At 37.5% G+C, this 25857-nt stretch overlaps 1 protein-coding gene across 4 annotated transcripts in view; it reads left to right on the top strand.

Moving 5' to 3' along the window:
• The window catches only part of apbb1 (amyloid beta (A4) precursor protein-binding, family B, member 1 (Fe65)), a 157779-nt gene that overhangs the window by 109449 nt on the left and 22473 nt on the right, over positions 1-25857 (top strand). For all 4 annotated transcript variants that reach the window (XM_077243452.1, XM_077243453.1, XM_077243455.1 and 1 more), the window contains 3 exons: positions 21501-21573; positions 21852-21932; positions 23099-23214. In XM_077243452.1, the coding sequence (XP_077099567.1) occupies positions 21501-21573; positions 21852-21932; positions 23099-23214 (270 nt within the window). The remainder of the gene's footprint in view (positions 1-21500; positions 21574-21851; positions 21933-23098; positions 23215-25857) is intronic.

The following is a 25857-nucleotide window of genomic DNA, read 5'->3' as shown; positions in this document are numbered from 1 at the left end:
TAGGAAGGTGAAAGATCCTTTGCATTTCCTTTTAGAGAAGATTAGTGTAACGTGCTAATATTTTGTGTGTTACCCTTTGCTCTGGGCAAGGAAGGTTAACTGTGTTATCGAGTGTAGCCTCTTTTGATCAGAGAAGATTTAGTGTTTTTGTTTTATCCTTTAAAAGTTAAGAAGGTGAAAGATCCTTTTGCATTTTTCTTTTAGGGAAGATTAGCGTAACATACTAATAGTTTGTGATCTGTTGGTAACAAGGAAGTTTAACAATAGTTGATTTGTGTTAACAAGCGTACCCTCTGTGATCAGAGAAGTTTAGTGTTTGTTTGTGTGGTAACAAAGAAATCCACAAAATGATTAAGAAAAGTGCTAAACTAATCTCCACAACTAAAAAAGGTGGTCTTGCTACTCCTTTGTGGTCAGATAGTGAATTTAAAACACTGTTAGGAGAACAGATGGACTCCATAGTGACTGAGTCAGTCAGATTGGATTTGAGAAAGAAATTTGGTATTCACCCAGAAAAAGTATGGTCTATTGAAGAATGCAAGAAGGTGTTGGGTGCATGTATCAGGAAGAGAAACATAAAAGGCATTATTTTCTGTCACATGGAATTTAGCTTATCCATTGCACAAGAACAATCTAGGTGTATAGCTAAATTAAAAGAACAGAACAAACAAATGCACACTAAGGTGCGCCATAACAAGGCCTCAACCAAATGTGACTCAGAAGACCAACAGTCAAATGAAACTTATCCTGACTTAAAAGCATTCTTTGAAACAGATGTAGACATCCCATCAGTAACTGATAAGCCTGTAGATTCAGTAAAGGTTTGTGTTGCAAGAAGATCTCAGGGAGTTGAGGGAACTGAAAGTGTTCCTCCCAACTCTTCTGTTGTCCAAAACCAAACTGTTGCCAAAGCACTCGGACCTAGAGACATAGAAAGACTATCCCAAAGCTTACCTTCAGTACGCACTGATTTTTCTGAATTTAGAAGGGCATTGATCAGTAAAATGCGTCTTTACGACATGTCGTTGGCAGAAGTCACACAGCTGATGTCACAAATTCTAACTGAATCTGAATTCAACACTTTTGAGTCTGCTGTTACGTCTGAACTACAACATGCCAGAAAAGATGAATTGAGAGAGGGAGTTCTGAAAACATTAAAGAACATTGTTGGACCAAACATGGACTGGTCAAAGATCACTAGTTGTGTACAGAAGAAACATGAGAATGTTAGTGAGTACACCGAAAGATTTTGTCAGTCAGCAGCAGCATACAGTGGTATAGCTGACACTTCAGCGAAGGTGCTAGAAGATAATGGTCCCCTAGTTCGCACATGGTTTGATGGTCTGTTGTCAGAACATAGAAAAGCATTGCCTTTCGTAGACTTAACATGGTCCACTAGAACCATACAAAACAACTTAGACAGTTTGGCTGCATGGGAAAGAGACTCTGATGTCAAGGAAAGAGTCAAAATTGCAACAGCATCCTTTAAGGTCAACACAGAGAATCAACAGAAACGCAAATGTCCTAAGAGAGAGGGCAGTAGTTGTTATTATTGTGGTAAACATGGACATTTGGGAAAAGAGTGTAGGAAAAACAAAAAGAACTTTAAACAAGTTAACAATGTTACTCAGCTCCTACTCAGTCTGCTTGCTACTCTGAAGCAGCCCCTCCCCTCATCATTAAACTGGGGCAGCTGGTTGACGCGTTAACCATTTGGGCTGTGAGTGCTTTATTTCCCCACTAACTTGCAAAAGAGATAAAAAAACTTCTGTTTTTGTTTAATAGAACAAAAGGAAAGTGACTATCTCAGTTTTTTCTTTGGGGGACACTGGTTAAAGTAGACTCACAGCCTTAAATGTTATTTTACAGCACAGGCCTTTCATCATTAATAGTGTTAGGTCAGACTGTAAACGTAAAAAAAAGCCCTCATGCAGTGTCCACAATAATGCCGAATATTGTCTTACAGCGTGCACCTGTCACGAATCCGTCCTCATGTATGATGTCTGCTATGACTGAAGTTTGTTAGAGGATGAAGGAGAAATTACTACAGACGAGCAGGTTATGCAGTAACGTCCATCACGGAAGTGTTAGCTTCAGGACGTCTTCCAAATCATTATTCAGCTCAAGCTGCAGAACTAGTAGCCCTAACGAGAGCATGCACGCTAGCTTCAGGATCAGTTGCTAATATCTACACAGATTCCAGATATGCTTTTGGGGTAATTCATGATTTTGGTGTCATTTGGCAAACCAGACAGTTTCTAACTTCTGCTGGATCCCCCATTAAGCATGCTGAATTAGTGAAAGATCTAATGTTTTCCATGAAACTTCCAAAGAAATTAGCAGTGATCAAAGTGAAAGCACATCTCACAACTAATACTACGGAAGCTTAAGGTAATGCTCTTGCTGATATGGCAGCTAAACCGGCTTGTTTCTATGCAACTGTACAAGTTTGTTCAGGTAGTGCAGCACAGAAGAAAATTATGCCTCCTGAATCAATAATTGATCTGTACAAAGACGTTTTCCTCCATTAGAACCAGACTGATCTCATGAAATGGCGTATGTATGACACGCCAATTCGTATTTCCATTTTTGGCGTGCTATCAACACGCATAATCGCTTTTCAGCGTGTTTATCAACGCCTTTGACTTAACGTTATATTACTGTATTATGTATATATAGATATATGACCTACCCCAACCCCGTCCCTAAACCTACCCGTCACTGGGGTTAATACCATTTATGAGTGTTCTCCTACCATCCTAGGAAAAAAAAGATCGCTCCACAGATGTAGATATAGATTTTGCTTCGTTTCGCTCGGACATTTAATGGCGTACACATACACGCGGAATCACTCGGACATTTAATGGCGTAGACATACACGCAAAAGATTTCGGCGTGGACATACACGCGGATAGCTCAAAATGCGTATAGATAACACGCCACTTGACTTGAAAGTGGCGTGTATGTTTACGCAAAGTCATGATGTCATGTTGATTAGAACCAAAGTGGCATGGGCCACATCAAGTGATGTTGATTACAGCAGCTGCAGTATTGTGTCAGGGAATGAAAACATGGACTAATTGTACACACTGTAAAGTGTTCCCCCACCTACAGGGATAGGATAGGACACGAACCAATGGGGAGCCGAGGGAAGAACCGATTGCAACAGGCGTCGGGGGGCCAACCCTTCGGTGAAGAATCCCTCATAGGCCTTCCCATCCATTAATCCATCCTCACCTCACTGTGTTCTTTAGGTGTCAAAGGAATTAAGAAATGGGGAAAGATGGAACGACAATAGCAGACCCAGAAAAAGTTTACAACCCTAGTGTTTGAACAAATACTGCTCTACTGCTTAGCAGACTCGGAAAAGTTTACAACCCTAGTGTTTGAACAAATACTGCACTCCTGTCTTTTGTTTTCTTTCTTACTCTGTGCAGATACCACTGATGACTTCCCGAGACCCATACGCACTGACCTCGTCATCTGCGTATGAAGCCACAAGAAAACCTCAAGAAACAACTTGACCCACTTCTGAGCCAACTATCACAAAAGGATAAAGAAAAGAAAAAGAAAAAAAATACACAACGCAGAGACTCACATACGAAACCTTCAGCCATCCATCAACATGATCAAGATTGTCGTACCAGTAACATCACAGACACTCTCGCTTCGCACAAGATAATGATCTTACAGAACAGAGTGGCCTTGGATTACATTCTAGCAACGCAAGGAGGAGCCTGCACCATCATCGGACCTGAGTGCTGCACCGGGTTAATGGATCCAACAGAGAACTTGAACAAAATCCAACAAGACATTCTTGATCTTTCAGCAAAATTACACCAGATGACTGAAGTTAATTTTTCATGGTTCGGAAACTTGATTGGGAAACCCTGGCTGTGGATAAAGGAAATAGCAATTCTGCTGTTATTTCTTCTAATAGCGTACTATCTATGCGTCCACAGTATCAAGTGTTTCATTCAACAAATGACTCACGCCCCTCACATAGAAATGACAGTTCCAAACAGAAAAGACTATTACCCTTAAGAACTTCACGGACCCTAAATTTGCATGTTTGTTTCTGTGTCAGCATGCAATTGCAGAAACAGCAACACAGAAGCCTGTGCCTGTAACAATCACAAGTTACAAGAATTAACTTTTAAGTGTCTAAATTTGTATTTTGTGAGAGTTATTTAGAACTCTCAAAGGGGGAAATGTAGGATTACAAATTTATTTAAATGTTTATTTTAGATTTCCAATACAATAGTATTTTATATTGAGAAAGTTTAGAAATGATGAGACCAGGAAATCTCTGCAAACGGTAGGGGTTCCCAGCGGGATATTCCTGACTGTCCCATCTCAGTACGAGAAGGCTAGGCTTTTCCTGTTCTCGTTGTTTACCGGGTGAAGAGTCATGCTGAGCAAGTTTGAACACCTGTTATTTTATTACTGAGACCATTTGTCTCATCTCAGTACGAGAAGTCTATGCCTTTCCTGTTCTCATGTCTCAGCTCATTTACATGCTTTCTTCATCACAATGTAATCCCTCCCCCTTGAAATGTATATAAACTACATGAGACCAGGAAATCTCTGCAAACGGTAGGGGTTCCCAGCGGGATATTCCTGACTGTCCCATCTCAGTACGAGACGGCTAGGATTTTCCTATTCTCGTTGTCTCAGCTCATTTACATGCTTTGTTCATCACAATGTAATCCCTCCCCCTTGAATGTATATATGAACTCAATGTATACTGCCTTAGTTAGACTTGACTTGACTTGGGTACGAAGCAGACTACAGCAAATAAAGAATCCTGCTTAAATAAGTCTCCTGGTTTTCGCTTCTGAGTTTTTCTACACTGAAGAAGGAAGAAGTTTACAACAGATTTACAAAAACTTAAAAGAAATGCAAATACTTTGTTTCTAAACACTTTAACTACTAAGAACTTGTAAAAAAAATGTTAAGCATGTTAAGGAAATTAATTAATTTTACGATAAATCACGGTCACACCACATGACATTTTTTAAGGCTATGGCCAATTCATCTAGATGACAAAACACTAAAATCACTTAAATAAAAAAATGTATATGAATTTATGTGTACACAACATCCTTAATGTTCGAACAATTGCAACAGGTATTATTTTTTTTTTTGTATTTTAAAATCGGCCTGTTGAAAATCCTTATACGTCATTGACCCAGTTACAAAAAAGTTATGAAAGACCTAAACTTGGTCATTGCTCAGTGAGGGATTGACAATTAGCTTACATGAGGATGTAAGAAAAACTTATGTAAATACCCAATACCCATGTGAAATGAAAATAACTCTTTATAGAAAACAGGTGATCACCTTAATTAGACATTAGGTTTTCAAAATAATCTTCGCGACTTTGAATTTCCTTCCTGTGTAAAACAAGGCATTCCAAATCTTCCCCCAGGTAATTATAGGTGTGGCAATTGCGCCCAGTATGCCTTTACACACAAATGCAATTACACTCACCTAAAGGATTATTAGGAACACCATACTAATACTGTGTTTGACCCCCTTTCGCCTTCAGAACTGCTTTAATTCTAGTGGCATTGATTCAACAAGGTGCTGAAAGCATTCTTTAGAAATGTTGGCCCATATTGATAGGATTGCATCTTGCAGTTGATGGAGATTTGTGGGATGCACTTCCAGGGAACGAAGCTCCCGTTCCACCACATCCCAAAGATGCTCTATTGGGTTGAGATCTGGTGACTGTGGGGGCCATTTTAGTACAGTGAACTCATTGTCATGTTCAAGAAACCAATTTGAAATGATTCGAGCTTTGTGACATGGTGCATTATCCTGCTGGAAGTAGCCATCAGAGGATGGGTACATGGTGGCCATAAAGGGATGGACATGGTCAGAAACATTACTTAGGTAGGCCGTGGCATTTAAACAATGCCCAATTGGCACTAAGGGGCCTAAAGTGTGCCAAGAAAACATCCCCGACACCTATACACCACTACCAGCCTGCACAGTGGTAACAAGGCACAGTGGTAACAAGGCTACAAACTAGAAGACCAGCCAGGAGAGCATTACAATAGTCCAGTCTGGATAGAATAAGCACTTGGACAAGGAGTTGAGTAGCATGCTCTGTTAGGAAGGGACTGATCCTCCTAATGTTGTGCAAGGCAAATCTAGATGACCGGGCAGTTCTAGCAATGTCAAGTCACCTTCATTTATATAGCGCTTTTAACAATATGGACTGTTTCAAAGCAGCTTTAGAGTGATAATAGGAAATTAAAGTAACAGAGATTGTTTTGCCTTTACAGCAGCTCTAGAATAAAGTTATTGTCCAGCTAAAGTTAGTTTTGATTGATTCACTTCCGTCGCAACGATCATTAGTTAATAACTTAGGGGCCACTAACAAGACACCATTCTAACAGAAAATTCTTTAATCCGATCCGGACGCTCATTTGCATAAAACAGTGCCTGGTGGCTCTGAGAATTTTGTGTCGCTTCCTCGTAGCCACATGAATCGGAAATATCCAGACAATGTTTTATCAGTACAGAGGTAAAGGGAAGGAGGCCTTCACAAGGGAGAGACTAGTTGACACTTCAGGACTGCGTTGTCGTTGTGTCCAGGCGCATATCCTTCATCAGATCTGGATCCGGCAGACTGCGGTAAACATCGGGATAAACAGAGAGACAAATATTAGCGTAGACGCCATCCTTCTTATGATTTACAAAGTACATCAGGATATATGGGAAGTGTTCCCGGTTCCGGCTGATCTAAACTATGCAGCCTAACATTGAATTATAGAAGTCTATAATGTGTTATGTGTATGCTAAGCCAAAGAGATGTGTTTTTAGTCTAGATTTGAACTGACAGAGTGTGTCTGATTCCCAGACACAGATACCTTGGAAGATTGTTCCAAAGTTTTGGTGCTAAATAGGAAAAGGATCCACCGCCAGCAGTCGATTTTGATATTCTAGGTATTATCAACTTGCCGGAATTTTGAGATTGCAATAGACGTGAAGAACTATAATGCATTAAGAGATCGCTCAAGTACTGAGGAGCTAAACCATTTAGTGCTTTGTGCTTTGTAAGTAATCAGCAATATTTTTAAATGTATACAGTGTTTAACAGGGAGCCAATGCAGTGTTGACCGAACCGGGCTAATATGGTCATACTTCCTGGTTCTGGTAAGAACTCGAGCTGCTGCGTTTTGGACCAGCTGTAATTTGTTTATCAAGCTTGCAGGGCAACCACCCATAAGAGCATTGCAACAATCTAGCCTTGATGTCATGAACGCATGAACTAATTGTTCTGCATTTGTCATTGAGAGCATATGATTCAATTTAGATATATTTTTTAGATGGAAAAATGCGGTTTAACAGATACTATTCACGTGACTTTCAAATGAAAGTTTGCTATCAAAAAGCACACTCAGGTTCCTAACCGACGACGAGGACTTGAGAGAGCAGCCATCAAGTGTTAGACAGTATTCTGGGTTATTACGTAAGGAAGTTTTTTGTCCAATAATTAGAATCTCAGTTTTTTTTTTTCAGAATTAAGTAGTAGGAAATTACTAGTCATCCAATTTTTTATATCAGCTATAGATTCCGCTATACATTAATTTGGTGAATTGGTAAGTTTCGTCAGGGCTTGAAGAATATCATCAGCATAACAGTGAAAACTAATGCCATGCTTCCTAATGATATCTCCTAAAGGTAGCATGTACAGAGTGAACAGCAGCGAACCTAGTACTGAGCCTTGTGATACGCCATACTGAACTTTTGATCGATAAGACATCTCTTCATTTACTGCTACAAACTGATAACGGTCAGATAAGTATGATTTAAACCATGCTAATGCAATTCCACTAATGCCAACATAATTTTCGAGTCTATTTAAAAGAATGTTGTGGTCAATAGTATCAAATGCAGCACTAAGATCGAGTAACACCAATAGCGAGATACAGCCACGATCGGATGATAAGAACAAATCATTTGTGACTCTAATTAGAGCTGTCTCAGTACTATGATACCGTCTAAATCCTGACCGGAAATCCTCACAGATACCATTTCTTTCTAAAAAGGAACATAGTTGTGAGGACAGAAAAGGGAGATTTGAGATCGGCCTGTAATTGACTAATTATGTTTTAACCCTCTGGGGTCGAGAAACGCGCCAGCGCGTTTTGCTGTTTTTTTTCCACATAGCAGCAACATAGACTTAAAATAATCCGTCATTTTTGGTCATATAAATAAAATCAATACATGATTATAAACTATAGAGGGTCTTCTTTTTTTTGTGTACACTCACATTAACATCAAAACCGTGTGCTTTTGTAAAATGAAGAAAATAAACAGGGTGTGCTTTCTGCCTCTCTGTCTCCGTTAAATTTTTTTCTGGTGCACGTCTCTAAACGTAAACAAAGCTCAGCGAATACTATTCACACAAGCACGAGCAATATATCTTTATAATCATTTAAGTTTGTACTTTTAAAATATCTAATTCAAAACTAAAATAAATATTCTCTGTTTATGTAATCTATTAAAAAAGAGAGCGGTGTCAGCCGATCTCATTATCGTTCTCTCAGCTCATTATTCTGCTAATCTGACACGCCCACGGAGAGCGCGCGGTATTCAAACGCAATTGATCTGAAGCAACACATGCAAACGTGTCAACGCCCCTCATAAACACGATAACACAACAAATGTAATCATCAGATTAATTTACTATTTCTTCTTGCGAGACTGTGTGAGGAATAATCCTGGGACATTTACCTCAGAACATGTGCTCTGGTTTTTTTTTCATTTCGAGGAGCAACGGATCCATCTGATAAGTAAGTTTTTTATTATTATTGTTCTAATCGCGATATCATAGTGTATGTAAACCGCAAAAAGACTGTTTAAATATGAATCGCGTCTGTGTGTGAATGAATTAACTGAACAGTTTTTACCAAACCCTATTGCTATACTGAGATGAGTGAAAATCGACTGAAATATGTTGAAATAACGTTACAATGTCTTTGTATTAGCAACGTATTAAACTGCAAATTAATATTTATGCCCTAATATAGGCTAATAAAAACAACAAAAGATATGCCTATGTTACAGACGAAATATGAAAGACAACACTTCGTTGACTAGTTTTGGATAGATTATTAACTGTTTACTGTAAACTAGACTACTGCCACATTGAATAAGCTTTTGTTCACCAATTTCTGCTCAAATATTATATATTAGGCTATGTTTGTTTTGTCCAAAATAAAGTCATCAACTAGGATGCTATTATAGTGTTTGTTCCAATGTAGGCTTTATTCAAACTAATGAATCTTTAACTTTGAAATATGTATGATAAAATCTATACTTTAGTTTTTACAAAGAAATATGAAATATCCATCTGAGAAGTACGTTTTTTTTATTATTGTTCTAATCGCGATATCATAGTGTATGTAAACCGCAAAAAGACTGTTTAAATATGAATCGCGTGTGTGAATGAATGAACTGAACAGTTTTTACCAAACCCTATTGTTCTACTGAGATGAGTGAAAATCGACTGAAATATGTTGAAATAATGTTAAAATGTCTTTGTATTAGCAACGTATTAAACTGCAAATTACTATTTATATGCCCTAATATAGGCTATCATAAAAACAACAAACAATATGCCTATGTTACAGACAAAATATGAAAGACAACATTTCGTTGACTAGTTTTGGATAGATTATTAACTGTTTACTGTAAACTAGACTACTGCCACATTGAATAAGCTTTTGTTCACCAATTTCTGCTCAAATGTTAAATATATTAGGCTATGTTTGTTTTGTCAAAAATAAAGTCATCAACTAGGATGCTATTATAGTGTTTGTTCCAATGTAGGCTTTATTCAAACTAATGAATCCTTAACTTTGAAATATGTATGATAAAATGTATACTTTAGTTTTTACAAAGAAATATTACACTTGAAATATTGTTATTTTAATTGTTGCTGTAACTTTTTTAATAAAATAGCAAATAATATATTTACAAGGTAGATGTAAACAAAATCTTAAAAGGTCAATATAAGCCTTCTCTTCAAATTATTTGTATTGTGTTTTATTAGTGACAAATTTGGGGAGAGGATACACATCCAAAACTTTCTGAAAATACAGTATGAGAATTAACTACACAATTACTAGAAATGTTCACCTTGGATATTATACAATTTGCAAGCAAAAATACAAGTGGAAAAATACTATTTTTTATAGATGTTTCCAACTGTGAACCAATTTTGTAGTATATATACATTTCTTTTCTTGTGTCATTGTATTCTTTCTTGTGGCTCAGTGACACACCTGTGAAAAGCTCATTATGCAGGCTCATTAAGCAGGTCTTTTGTCTTCACAGGTGTGAATCAGACCATTATACATGAGTCACGCCCATTTCGCATATTGCCTTTCCAAACAAAAAGTGTTTTACTAAATTAAAATCAATGTATTGTTTTATGTGAATGATTTGGCAGGATGATTTTCAGATCATTTTGAAGCAAAAATCCTAGGCGAGAACATCCATTAGTCAAAAGTCTTGTGGACACATATTTAGTATGTGTTTTGTGGCCTTATTTCAGAGACTTTAAGTTTTAGTTTTTTCAATAACCATGCATAAACAATATTCTCTCAAAAATACAAACATGTACATACATCTTGCTAACATATTATGGTAGCCCTGTTTGTGCTATATAGAGTGAATTTACACCTTTGCCATTAACATGTTTATAAATAACTGAAAAAAGCACAAATGTTAGAGCATGTCAGAACACCTCCAGGACCCCAAAAACATCTTGGGCCCCAGAGGGTTAACCCTCTGGGGTCTGAGGTGTTTTCTGGGTCCTGGAGGTGTTCTGCAGGGTTCCCGTCTGTCCTTAATGTCTTAAATTCACTTTTCATAATTTTAAGGCCGTAAATAGGCTTTCATTTCTCAAATAGTGTGATAAATGTTAATTTTCCTTAAATTAAGGAAAGGCGAGGTGTATTCACCCTGCTGAGGGGGATGTGATAAAGCCTGGATTGGAGCGAAAGCACGTTCCTCTCTCCACTCTAAGCATTCTGTAATCACATCGCTCATGGTCCACTCCGGGTTTTCAATTCCCGCTCACGGAAAAACTGGTCCGTGTTCACTCAATTAATCTTAGTTTTTGAGAAGTGCATGTAAGGCTACAGCACGTTTGCTGCGTTCCGAGCCCGAGCCCGTTTGTTCCCGGCGCCCCCCGCAGCGTTGGTCTGGTGGGTTTCACTGAACTTGATTCTATCGAACCCTGGTGCGTTTGCTTGCATATTAAGTCAACGCAAACGTGCACGGCTCATGATAGAAAACAGAATGCGGGTCAATATTGGCCGTTTCTCAATACCAAGTACGTAAACTTCGGACTTGCGTCCTTGGTAGTTCGGACTTGCCAAGTTCGAGTCGGGAGAACAAACTCCCGAGGACGCGAGTCCGGTTATTCTGCAAATGGAACAGCGGCGTTCTTGATCGCGTCACTCAGCACGCTCTGGCTACTCCGGTATATGTTAGGCAACAATAAAACGAAATATGGTATAAAATACAACTCTGCCTCTTTTCATCAACAATAAAACGAAATATATATAAAACACCACTCTGCCTCGTTTCATTTATAAATGAACATATTATCATAAACATATTAATGGCCACACAAATGTGGTTCAGGCAACGCACATTGATTATCTTCACTGCATATATTTATAACAACAAAACAAAATATAAAATACAACCCTGCTTCTTTTTGTTTTCATTAAAAAAATTATGAAACATTATTGATCATTAAAACTGACATTTAACAAACAGAGACAGGGTTGTATCGTTTTATTTTATTATGCTTGTACACATACAGTGAAGAAAATGCATAGTAAAATATATATAAAGAATATTTTAGAATATATAACATTACACAACCCTGTCTCTTTTTGTTAAATGTCAGTTTTAATGATCAATAATATCTAGTAAAAAAGTATAAGTAATAGGTAGGCTATAATAAGCTACAATGAGAAATAAAGCAAACAATTCAGTCAAACATTAGTCAGCTCTCTAATAGGCTACAAAGCTAAAGTTAAATAGCCTAAATATATAAAGTTAAGAAACTTCACTTTGCCCTCAGCTGAAACGATTTGCCATGGAACAAACTACATATTAATATAGTTTAGCATTGTTTGGTCTTATAAGATAAATAAAAACATGCACTTTAAAGTTATGTAGATGGTTGATTATTTGTCAAGCTAAGTATTTTTTTTTTTCATAGATTAAAATAGCTTTTAAAATACGCAAACTGGCAATATTAAAGCGGTTTAAAACATCTGCCCTCAAAACGCTATTGGTCTCAACTATTTAAATAAAGTTAAAGGAATATGATTTAGCTTGAAAAAAATTTCAGTCAGAAGAATTTTTTTCACTTTAATCCCTGATATTTGCTTCAAAACTATGTGGAAATCATCCTGCATACTCATTTAGATAAGACAATATATTGATTTAAAATTTGTATGACGTGTTTTGTGTGAGAAAGCTTTATGCGAGGAGGCGTGAATCTCTCATTAATATGAATGCATTTTACACCTGAGAAAGACAAAGACCCCTCCCCTAATGGCTAGGGCTGGTCCGAATACCATTTTTTGAGCTTCGAAGCTTCGGTAGTAATGAACATCGAATATTCGAAGCTTCGGAATCTCTAGCCTATGTCAGTCTGCATTTTGATTATTTCGAGAACCGTTCATCCAAACGACTTCACAAGGGAGTGCAGTGTCGTATTTGGTGCAATATAGATAGACAGGCGAGACGCGACACGTTCAGAATTAATAAACTTTTAATAAACTACAGAACAGCGCGAGTCGGATGCGTGCGTGCCTCACGCGAGCAGAGCTGATATGCTCAGAGAAAGGACTCTGCACTAGTGATATAAAACACACACAGGTCTGTTAACTTAAGCAATATTTTTAATAAGGTAGTCTAATATTTTTCTCACTAACAAATTACTGACAAAGTAGGGTAGATTTAAATATAGAAGCGGCGCGCCTCACGCATGCAGGGCTTATATGCTCTGAGACCGGACACTGCGCTAGTGATATAACACACACACCACACACACACCACATACACACCACATACACCACACACACACACACACACACAGGTTTTTTAACTTAAGTAATATTTTTAATAAGGTAGTCTAATATTTTTCTCACTAACAAATTACTGACGAAGTAGGGTAGGCGCGCCTCACGCATGCAGGGCTTATATGCTTTTAATAAGGTAGTCTTATAATATTTATCTCACTGACAAAGTAGGGTAGATTTAAATAAATAAAAACGAAATTTAAAAAAATAAAAACGAAATTTAAATAAAGAAAAACGAAATTTAAATAAAGAAAAACGAAAAATAAACGTGACGTCCCAGTAAAATCTCAAAGTCTCCTATATTTAGCTGTAGATTAATTTAGATTGATAAGGGTAAAAAGGATAATACATTTTGTTTCTATTATTCTATGTTCCACAATGTCAAAGCAACGCAGCTTAACCCAAAATACAAGCTCATGCATGCACTTCTGTCCATACAAACTCCGCTGTTCTGCGCTCTAGTCAGAGAATACTCCCGTTGCAGGAACACATTTAGTAGTCCAAGAAGAAGCAAATATATTTATTAAGTAGATATAACAAAGTTATATGTTAAGTATTATATTTCACCAGATTTTATAGTTTAAAACATATTCAAGCGCGAATGAGAACCGTTTCGAGGGGGATGCCAGGTGTGCAAAAACAAAAAAAAGAATATTCGAATGTCACATTTTCAAATCGAATACCAACACACCGAACGAATATTCGAATATTCGCATATCCGGGTCCAGCCCTACTAATGGCCCTATCAGGTGCTATCAGGCCCGATCATTATGAGGAGCCTTGCACAAAGAATGAGGAGAAATTAAAAAAAGAATGGCTTTTAGATTGTCTGGATTTATTTACAACACAACATAATCCAAAGATACACAACAAAGGAAAAAAAGCACATTAGTAAACACACTGATCTAAAGACAAAGACTTAAACAGTCACACACCTTTGTGCCATTCCTGAAACATAGTAGCCTACATACCTGTCATTTCCAAGGTGTTTGACTTTTCATTTTACCATGTTCATGTACAGAGACTCATGTGAATGTTGAAGTCAGCAGGACTCATCCAGTGACATCTGGTCCCTTTCTAAAAAATAAATAAATAAACACCTGTAAACATGTTGATATCAAGACAAACTATAGGGCTGCACGAATCTGGGAATACATTTTAGATTTTTCACTCACACACACACACACACACACACACACACACACACACACACACACACACACACAGACACACACACACACACAGACACAGACACACACACACACACACACACACTGCCGTTCAAACGTTTGGGGTCGGTATGATTTTTACTGTTTTTAAAAGAAGTCACTTATGCTCACAAAGGCTGCATGTATTTGATTAAAAATACAAAACAAACCCAGTAATATTGTGAAATAATATTTCAATGTAAATCAGCTGTTTTCTATTTAAATATATAGTAAAGTGTAATTTATTCCTATGATCAAAGCTGAATTTTCAGCATCATTACTCCAGTCTTCATTGTCACATGATCCTTCAGAAATCAGTATAATATGATGATTTGATGCTCAAGAAACATTTTTCATTATCATCAATGTTGAAAACAGTTATTTACATTTTATTTCAGGATTCTTTGATGAATAGGAAGTTCAAAAGAACAGCATTTATCTGAAAAATAATCTTTTGTAACACTACCGTTCAAAACTTTGGGGTCAGTAAGAATTTTTTTTTTTTTTTTTGGGAAATAAATAAAATGGATCAATACTTTTATTCATCAAGGATGAATTAAATTGATAAAAAGGGACAGTAAAGACATGTATAATGTTACAAAAGATTCTATTTCAAATAAATGCTGTTGTTTTTAACTTTGTTCATCAAAGAATTCCAAAAAATGGTACACAACTGTTTTCAACCTTGATAATAATCATAAATGTTTCTTGAGCATCACATCATATTATACTGATATCTGAAGGACCATGTGACACTGAAGACTGGAGTAATGATGCAGAAAATTGAGCTTTGATCACAGGAATAAATTACGCTTTTTACTATATTCACATAGAAAACAGCTGTTTTACATTGAAATAAAATTTCACAATATTACTGGGTTTTTGTATTTTTAATCAAATAAATACAGCCTTGGTGAGCATAAGTGACTTCTTTAAAAAACATTAAAAATCTTACCAACCCCAAACTTTTGAACTTCAGTGTATATATGTATATGTATTTTGTAAATATATATGCGAACACCTAGTTTGTGGTGCCTTGTATATAGGCATGTGTAGGGCTGCATAAAATAATAACAATAGCCTAGATAGCAGGCAGCCTATAAATTGTTAAAAATGAACACTTCAGTAACTCTACACTAGACAAACATATATTGTTTATCATGTTACTTCAAATATTTCTATTCGTTGTGAAATGAGATGAGTTTGGCGTGAAGCCTAATGTGTGGTGTGTTTTGCTTTTCAAACACAGCGTGACTCAGACCCAAACTCACCGAGTGCAGCGATCGAGCCGCTCCAAACTATGAAACATTATTGTTACATTATACATCTACGTTTGAGCAGATATCCACAAACACAGTATTTAACAGTAAACACAGGTCTAAACATGAAAATATTCACCATATTAGAATAAACACTCATACTATCATACTTGTATCTCATTTCATAACATTTTAGGCTGGCACCAGTTTAGTAGCTACAATTTAAAGTTTATGCAACAATGAAACACTTACTATTATGTCTCTTACCTTAAAAATTGTTCTCATAATCAAAACATGTCCTTCTGAGGTAAATCCAAGGTAACTCCACAGCACAAACAGTCTTCCAAACTGATGAAAAGCAGAGAAATAGCTCTGGGTTCCTTCACGTGAATCATTTAAATGAGCACAGCTCGCACGCGTGGGGGTGTGGTCACATTAAAGTTAATGAGCTTGGGCTGGAGAAACTGTACATGTCGTTGCTTTCATACGGATTTTTTAAACCAAGAATATTTGAAAAAAAGGAGACTACAAGCTTTGTAAAGACATTACTTTTGTGTGGGTGGCAAGTATTGGCTGAGTTACAGATCATTTTCTGTCGCGTTTCAGAATGAACTTCACATTGAGAGAGAAGACAGAACGTGCATCATGTTTTTTTCCTTTATTTTACGAAAAACACAACTTTTTGTTTTTATTATTAGTGTACACAAATAAAAGAAGAAAAGTTTAGAAATAAAAGTGCAAAAGTTTCTTTTGCACTGATAATACAAAAAGCGAGACTATTGCGCCGGCGCGATAGCCGACCCCAGGGGTTTAAATTCTGGTTTAATCATAGCCAGCTTAAATGTTTTCGGTACGTATCCTAGTGACAAAGATGAATTAATGATATTGAGAAGAGGATCTATGACCTCTGGAAGCATCTCTTTCAATAGTTTAGTCGGTATAGGGTCTAACATACATGTTGTCGATTTAGGTGATTTAACGAGTTTAGAAAATTCGTCCTATAGCAATGAATGAACCGAATTTTTCGTCAGTGAGACTACAATGCACTGTCTGATGCGATACTGTAGTAGACGGTTGCATAGTTATAATTTTTTCCTGATATTTTCAATCTTATAAGTCAAGAAGGTCATAAAGTCATTACTGTTGTGCTGCTTGCAAACTTCTGGGCTTGAAACTCTATTTTTTGTCAGTTTAGCAACTGTTTCGAATAAATACCTAGAGTTTTGTTTATTTTCTTCTAATAGCGTTGAAAAATAAGCAGATCCAGACGTTTTTAAGGCCTCTCTGTATGCAATCGAGCTCTCCTTCCATGAAATGCAAAATACCTCTAGTTTTGTTTTCTTCCGGTTTCGCTCTATTTTTCTGGCTGCTCTCTTCAGGGCCTGAGTGTGCTCATTTTACCACGCCGTTGGACTATTTTCTTTGATCTTCTTTAAGCGCAACAGAGCAACTGTGTCTAAAGTGCTGGAAAAGAGAGAGTTAAAAGTTCTATCGCAATATCGAGTTCTTCTAAGCTATCTGGGATGCTGAGATGAAACTGATCAGGAAGATTATTAATAAAGCAATTTTTAGTGGCAGAAGTGATAGGTCTAACATATTTGTAACACGGAGTCGGCTTTGCAGCCTTGGCTAAATGAAGTTTACACGAGACTAGATAATGATCTGAGATGTCATCGCTCTGCTGCAGAATTTCAACAGCATCAATATTGATTCCATGTGATAATATTAGATCTAGAGTATGATTACGACAATGAGTAGGTCCTGACACGTGTTGTATAACTCCAATAGAGTTCAGAATGTCTTTAAATGCCAATCCCAATGCATCTTTTTCATAATCTACATATATATTAAAATCACCAACAATTAGAACTTTATCCGCAGCCAGTACTAACTCTGATAGAAAGTCAGCAAATTCTTTGATAAAGTCTGTATGGTGCCCTGGTTGCCTATATACAGTAGCCAGCACAAATCTTAAACGTGATTTATCATTTGAACTATATATTGTTAAATTAAACACCAACACTTCAAAAGAATTATATTTGAAACTACACTTCTTAGTAATTTTGCAAATATTACTATAAATTACAGCAACCTCCCCCTTTGCCTTTCAGACGAGGTTCATGTTTATAACAGTAATCTTGCGGGGTACACTCATTTAAAGTAATGTAATCGTTTGGTTTTAGCCAAGTTTCTGTCATACACAGAACATCTTCAGACTATAACCTAGCCTGTAATCATATCATTAACAATAAGTGCTTTTGAAGTAAGGGATCGAATATTCAGCAACCCAAGCTTTATCATTTGTTAATTTGTATTATTTCTGTTTTTTATTTGTTGAACATCAATTACATTTTTACCCTTAGATGGGTTTGGAAGATTTTTTTTTATTTCCTAATTCGGGGAACAGACACAGTCTCTATAGGATGATATCTAGGTGAAAGAGCCTCTATGTGATGGGATTTTTCTGACCTTGGTGACGTGAGACAGCTGGCAGATGGTCGGTTTAGCCAGTTTGTCTGCTTCCTGACCCGAGCCCCAGATTGTCATGTTGGAGCTCTAAGACTACAGTATGTGCCATATTACTAGAGAGAAGAGCAGCACCATCCCAGGAGGGATGAATACAATCTCTTTTCAACGGGTCAGGTCTGCCCCAAAAACTTTTCCAATTGTCTATGAATTCTATATTATTTTGTGTTATTCACTATAAAATCTGCCAAAATACAATACTCTTTTTTACAATTATCTTAGCTTAGCCGTTTTTATTAGGATGGACAGTTGAAGGAACCCAACATTGTTATATAATATATTTGCTTATTCTTAGCCTACTAAAGTGTTCCCTGCACCTCGAGTATTCTCGGTCTAAAGCGCACAACTGCAGCTTGTTTTTTGGGAGCTTGACATTGTGGAAAATAGAATGTGGGAAACAGAATAATAGAAACAAAATGTATTAGCCTTTTTACTAGTTATTTAGGACTGTGCTGGTAAACTTGACAACAGCTGTGGTCCACAAAAACAATTTTGTTTTGTATGTGAATGCTGTTTAACTGTTTTACATTAATATTATGACACGGGTGAAGCACAAAGCATTGTTTACAAAACAAACAAAAGGTTAACAATGAAATGTTGCATCGCAGCCATGGAAACATTTGGATTCATGACGAATGAGAGAGTTGTGCGTGAGCCCATAAAAATTTACGCTTTGTCGGCTTTGTATTCAGGTTTGCGATCTGGTCTCCCGATTATCAGTATTTAACCCTCTGGGGTCGGCAAACGGTCATACAGACTTAAGAAATATAAAAAAATAAACTGTTGAATGTCTAGTTTTTTATGTGTCCACTTACAATCGAAATAAAACCTGCTTTTGTAAAATAAAGAAAATAAACAGGGTGTGCTTTCTGGCTCTCCATCTCCGTTAACCTTTTTTCTGGAGCACGTCTCTAAATTTAAACAAAGCTCAGCGAATACTATTCACCCAGGCATGAACAATATATCTTTATAATAATTTAAGTTTGTACTTTTAAAATATCTAATTCAAAACTAAAATAAATATTCTCTGTTTATGTAATCTATAAAAAAAGAGAGGTGTCAGCCGATCTCATTATCGTTCTCTCAGCTCATTATTCTGCAAATGTGACATGCCCACGGAGAGCGTGCGTTATTCAAACGCAAACGCCCCTCATAAACGCGATAACACAACAAATTTAATCATCAGAATTATGTACCATTTCTTCTTGCGAGGCTTTGAGGAATAATCCTGGGACATTTACCTCAGAACATGCGCTGGTTTATTTTCATTTCGAGGAGCGACAGATCTAGCCGAGAATTGTGAGTAAGTTTTTTATTCTTGTGCTTTGTTCTAATCGCGATATGGAATAGTGTCTGTAAAGGCAAAAAGACTGTTTAAATTTGAATCACGTTTCTGTGTGTGAATGAATTAACGGCACAGGTGGGCGCTGTTGTTTATGTTTACTATGTTACAGATGAAATATGAAAGACAACATTTCGTAGTTTTGGATTGATTATAACGTTTTTATTCTAAAATATCAAATAAGCTTTTGTTATCCAGTTTCTGCTCATCTGTTAAATATATAGTATGTTCTTTCAAAAATAAACTCATCAACTATGTTATTATTGTGTCGGTTCCAATGTAAGCTATATCAAACTAATGAATCCTTAACTTTAAAATATGTATGATAAAATGCATTGGCCTACTTTTAAAAAGAATACTTTATAAGAAATTTATGGGAAAGACAATTTTCTTTTCAAGATGTTTCCAACTAACTTTGAACAAATTCTGTAGAATGGCCCATATAGCCTATTTGAACAGGATTTGTTTCCAGGTATGACTATGTACTAAAAATGTGCTTTTGACTTTCATTTATATTTGGATTAATTCATTTATATTATATTCGCATTCTTTACTGTGGTACCCTAAAGTAGAAAAAAACACTGTAGGACAGGTAGCCTATCTTTTTACTTGCATGTCAAATTATTTTTCAAAAAGCTCAAACAATGGTATTCGGACCAGCCATACTGCTAACTACCTCATCACTCCTTCAAACAGGAAGGGGGCCAGAGCAAATTACAGTGCCTGACATCGTACTTGCGAGTTCACACACCTCTTTAACATTCATTTTAGTGATCTCAGACTGGCGAAGTCGAACATCATTAGTGCCGATGTGAATAATAATCTTAGAGAATTTATGATTAGCATTAGCCAGCACTTTTACATTTGCATTGATGTCAGGCGCTCTGATCATCAATTACAACTCCAAGGTTCTTGGCTGACCTTGATGGAGTTATGGATGATGAGCCTAGCTGAATGAAGAAGTTGTGATGAAGTGTTGGGTTGGCCGGGACCACAAGTAGTTCTGTCTTCGCAAGGTTTAGTTGAAGGTGGTGGTCCTTCATCCAGCCAGAAATGTCTGTCAGGCAGGCTGAGATACGAGCAGCGACCGTCGGATCGTCAGGCTGGAATGAGAGGTAGAGTTATGTGTCATCAGCGTAGCAGTGATAGGAAAAACCATGTTTCTGAATCACAGATCCTAGTGATGTCATCTAGATGGAGATGAGAAGTGGTCCAAGCACTGAGCCCTGGGCACTCCAGTAGCTAGATGTTGGGTCTTAGACACCTCACCCGTCCATGACACCCTAAAGGACCTACCTGAGAGGTAAGACTTGAACCATTGGAGTGCGGTTCCTGAGATGCCCTTTATCTTTAGGATTGACCGCAGGATCTGGTGATTAACTGTGTCAAAGGCAGCAGATCCAGAAATAGGAGAACTGAGGATTTGAAAGCTGCTCTTGCCAGTCTCAGAGCTTCAATTACTGAGAGCAGGGCAGTCTCAGTTAAGTTTCTTCTTTTGAAACCAGACTGATTGTTGTCCAAGAGGTTGTTCTGTTCTGTTTCTGTTCTGAAAGGAAGAGATCTGGTTGAAAACAACTTGTTCAACTCGTTCCGTCTTCTGTCAGCTCGCTTTCTGATTGGTTATCTTTTCGTTCCATCTGACAATCAACAGAGTACGTTCACTTTTGTCCTCGGGGTTCCCCCCACACATCAGGATTTCTGATCTTAAATATTCAACATGTTCTTCCGAGCAGGTTCAGTCACTCTTAACACGAGAACTTTATTCATGACATGTTGCACAACTTTTTTTAACATCATATACACTATATAGCAATTTCAGCCTTTAATACCCTCTATACACAAGTATAGAGGAAGTTTACGGTTACGTTTAGAAGCGCTACTTCTATTTGCATTGACAGCTGTGTGGCTTACACTTTGAGATCAATTTGGAGATCGAGACCGCAACGTGCAAGCATCAGACTCGTGACTGGTAATGCAGTAATATCCATGCGCTTTTTGTTAATAGTTTGCTTTATTTGTTAATCTTTTTCTCCAGATCATGGCCCAGAGGAAGTCTTCCGGCAGACTAAATACCGATCCCTCCAGACTTAGGGACATCCCTTTCCAGGGTAACATATGACAGATATGCTGAATTTAGCTTTTGTTTTGTCGATAATCTCCAGTGCGGATCTAAATGTTATACAGTATGTAACGCTGTTAAAAGTGTTGGGTTTGACTACAATTTTTTTAAATGTTTGCAGCACCTGTAATTTTTTTTTACAATTGAAAAAAATTGTAAAAAAATGTTTACAATTTTTTTAAATGTTTACAGCACCACTTTAAATGAGTATTGTAATGGATAATGGTAATGTACTATTATGACTGATTCTGATCTTTTCTCTTCCAGAGTTCCCAGCTCCCAAGAATGAGCTGGCCCAGCACTTCCAGGTTTGGTATTTGGGTTGTGTGCCGGTGACAAAGCCAGTTGGTAGGATGCCGTCTGTTTATTAATGCTTTTCTCTCATGCTATTATATGCACGCTTTACCTGTTTTTTTTGCATCAAAACTGATTGCTGTCACATGTTTTTATGTGGCTATGTCATTAGAGCTGTCGCGGTGAACGAAAAAATTCCCTTTCGGTAATTTTGAGTGGCTCAATAGCACGATATGTGGTATTATCGCCATTTAATCATTGGTTTATTTATATTCATTTATTGCTATATAAATAAGTGTTATGTTGTGGTCAGCAGGCACAAAAACGAGGACATATTCAGTAACCCATGTAACCGAAACTAAACAATGTTGAAACAGGAAGTAAAGTTAACAGAAGAGAATGTCAAAATAAGGGTAGGCATAACAGAACATAAACCTTGGAATTGCATAACTCCTGACACAAATTAAGACAAATACTGAAACTTGAGTCTTATATCTTTTTAATGATGTTTGCCTGATTATTTTTGTGATTCGTTTAACATTTATGACCTAAAAAAACTGTGAAATAGAAAATGTTTAGTTTAGCAACTTACATCTTATCTCGCACCGACCGTAAACTGAAGCGCGTCGAGTCACTGCTTTACTGTCTATGAGTCGCTCTGCTAAAATTTGCGCTGCGAACATAAAGCCCGCCTACTTTGATTTGATTGGTCATCTCAAATATTCTGACATTGACAAGCAGTGACAGACCAATGAGGCTCAGATGAACACACACCCACCCACCCACCCACCCTGTCTTCTGTTTGTTCTGACGTGCTTGGCGCCGCTGCGGAAGAACGTGCTGATAACAAGACTGAAGCGAACACGAAGGCTTATCACATATTTAAAGATTGAAAGGGAGGAAACAGGACAGAGTAACACGGCGGATATCGCTCATCATTTTTTTTTTTTTTGACGACGTAGTTAAGGCGGCAGGTGTGTGTTGCTTAGGCGTTGTACGTTTTTAAGAAGGGCATAGCCTTATGAAAAAAGAAAATGCGAATATTGCGGTTGCTTGCATTCCTCTTGTCAGTATTGCGGTATTTCAATATTGCGGTTATTGCGACAGCCCTATGTGTCATCACCTCTGAGCACTCAAAATAACATCTATTTATTGTCATGTTCAAATCAAATGTAGCTGCCTGAAATCAAAGTGGAGTTGTGTTGTTATGTCTCCTGAAGGCATGGAGGTTATTAATGTAGCGCTGGAGACGGCCCTCAACAACAAAGACAAGGAGGATTGGACGGCGGTGAACGTGAACGTGGCGTCCGCTACACTCACCATTTTAACTTCTGAGGTAAAGTGTGTGTCTATTGACAATCTTTCAGTACTTCAGTATCATACCGTTTTGGTCAGAATTTTTGGAACCTCTGGTAAATATAATCAAAGATGATTGTAAAAGTAAATCTGCATTGTTTATCCTTTTTGATTTTTCATTCAAAGTAATCGCAAAATCTAACCTTTCATTGAAGTAAAAGAATTGAAACTGGGGGGATTTACAAATCACATTATGAAATGCATGCTGTATGAAATTAATGCTTTTCTCCAAAACCCATTGGCCATAATTATTGGCAACCTTTTATTAAATACTTTTTGCAAGCTCCTTTTGCTAAGATAACGGCTCTGAGTTTTCTCCTATAATGCGCAATGAGTTTGGAGAACACATGACGAGATCAGAATCTCTCAAGATCCTTCATTCCTCCATACAGAATCTCCCCAGATCCTTCTTTCCTCCATACAAAATCTCTTCAGATCCTTCACACAATCTCTCCAGATCATTCATACAAAATATTTCCAGATCCTTCATATAGAATCTCTCCAGATCCTTCATACAGAATATCTCCAGATCTTTCATTCCTCCACACATAATCTCTCCAGATCCTTCATACAGAATCTCTCCTGACCATAGAATCCAGTCCCTTTAAAGGGTTAGTTCACCCAAAAATGAAAATTAAGTCATTAATTACTTACCCCCATGCTGTACCAACCCCGTAAGACCTTCGTTCATCTTCGGAACACAAATGAAGATATTTTTGATTAAATCTGAGAGGTGGATCACTGCTACATAGGCTGCCTGAGGGAATGAAACTTGACGGCCCAGAAAGTCATTAAAGAACATGTTTAAATATTCCATGTGCCTACAGTGGCTCAACTATAAGTTTATCAAGCGACGAGAATACTTTTAGATTTCCACGACGCATGCGCGAGAACTGAACAAGAAGTATTAGAAGAAGAACGTCCTCTTCTCAGTTCTCGCGCATGCGTCGTGGAAATCTCTTGAACTCTCGTCTCAGGCCCACAAGGAAGAAAAGGAATAGTCGAATAAAGTCGTTATTTATGTTGTTTTTTTCGGAAAAAAAGTAGTCTTGTCGATTGATAAAGGGCTTTTCCACTGGGCTCGTTTGCTGCGGTCCGAGCCCGAGCGCGTTTGTTCCCGGCGCCCCCCGCAGCGTTGGTCTGGTTTCACACTCAACTTGATTTTATCGAACTCTGGTGCGTTTGCGTGCATCTTACGTCATTGCAAACGTGCACGGCGCATGATAGAAAACACGACGCGGGTCAATATATTGTGTTTTTTATTAATTTGGTGCCTGATTATTTGCCTATTCATATCTGAGTAAACAACCCAGGTTAACTGTGTGTGTGTGTTTCGCATAAGCTGTTTTTCCGCTGCTTGCAAATGGACTCTTTTGAGGAGACAGTGGATTTCCATTAATTTGTTGCCCTGATTGCACGCACTATGCGCGAATACACTGCAGACTCACTCTTGCTCGTATCCAGGGTAAATCTTCATCCCTTACGTGTGTTTTATTTAACTAAATACATCATAATCGACTAAAACGCATGCGCAGGATACTTTACTTCCTGAACAAGTGCGCACCCGAGTCCATGTAGTTTTCACATACACGCGAATCGCAGCACGGTTCGGGAGCAACCGAACTCAGACCACCTCCTCCAGGTAGTCTCGGGTTCGGTACCCCAGTGCGCACCCGGGTCCCATGACAGCGTTCACATTAGCGATTTTTCATGCGAACCGTGCCCCGTTCCGAACTAAACTGCCAGTGTGAAAGCCCCCTTATAGTTGAGCCACTGTAGGCACATGGAATATTTAAACATGTTCTTTAATGACTTTCTGGGCCGTCAAGTTTCATTCCCTTAGGCAGCCTATGTAGCAGTGATCCACCTCTCAGATTTAATCAAAAATATCTTCATTTGTGTTCCGAAGATGAACGAAGGTCTTACGGGGTTGGTACAGCATGGGGGTGAGTAATTAATGACTTAATTTTCATTTTTGGGTGAACTAACCCTTTAAAGTTCCAGTCATGTCTGACAACTGAATATGCTGGAGTTTGTTTTTGGGTGAGCAAGGAGGATTTTTCTTGAAACCCTCCCAAACAACATGCGGTGATGTAAGGATTGTTTGAATTTAAAGACATTTTTTTTAAGGCTTTCTGACCCCAAGACTCCACCAATTCTCCATCTGTGATCCTTGATCTTCAAACTCTTGCTTTGGATGATATAAACACACGTCCTCTTCCAGGCAGATTCATAACATCTTTGGTTGATTGGAACTTCTTAATTATTGCCCTGATGGTGGAGATGGGGATTTTCAATGCTTTAGATATTTTCTAATAGACACTTTCTATTTTGTGAAGCTCAACAATCTTTTGCTGCACATCAGAATTAGTTTTATGATTAAGGGAATTTTAATTGTTTCCTTTTTTTTCTTTTTTTCTCATATTTATACTCCTGTGAAACAAGAAGTCATAGCTAGACAATTTTATGCTCCTAGTCACCCTGGTGTGCTAAAGAATGTAAATAATAAAGGGAATATACTTCAGAGATTTTTTTACTTATAAATAATTCTAGGCGTGCCAATAATTGTGGCCAACGTGTTTTGGAGAAAAACATTTTTCATAATGTGATTTTCTCCCCACTT

This window comes from Siphateles boraxobius, unplaced genomic scaffold (assembly GCF_051911475.1).
Source record: "Siphateles boraxobius isolate OS27281-9 unplaced genomic scaffold, OSU_SipBor_1 25, whole genome shotgun sequence".
NCBI lineage: Eukaryota > Metazoa > Chordata > Actinopteri > Cypriniformes > Leuciscidae > Siphateles > Siphateles boraxobius.
Note: the sequence above shows the minus strand (reverse complement) of the source record. Positions and strands in the feature narration are given on the sequence as shown.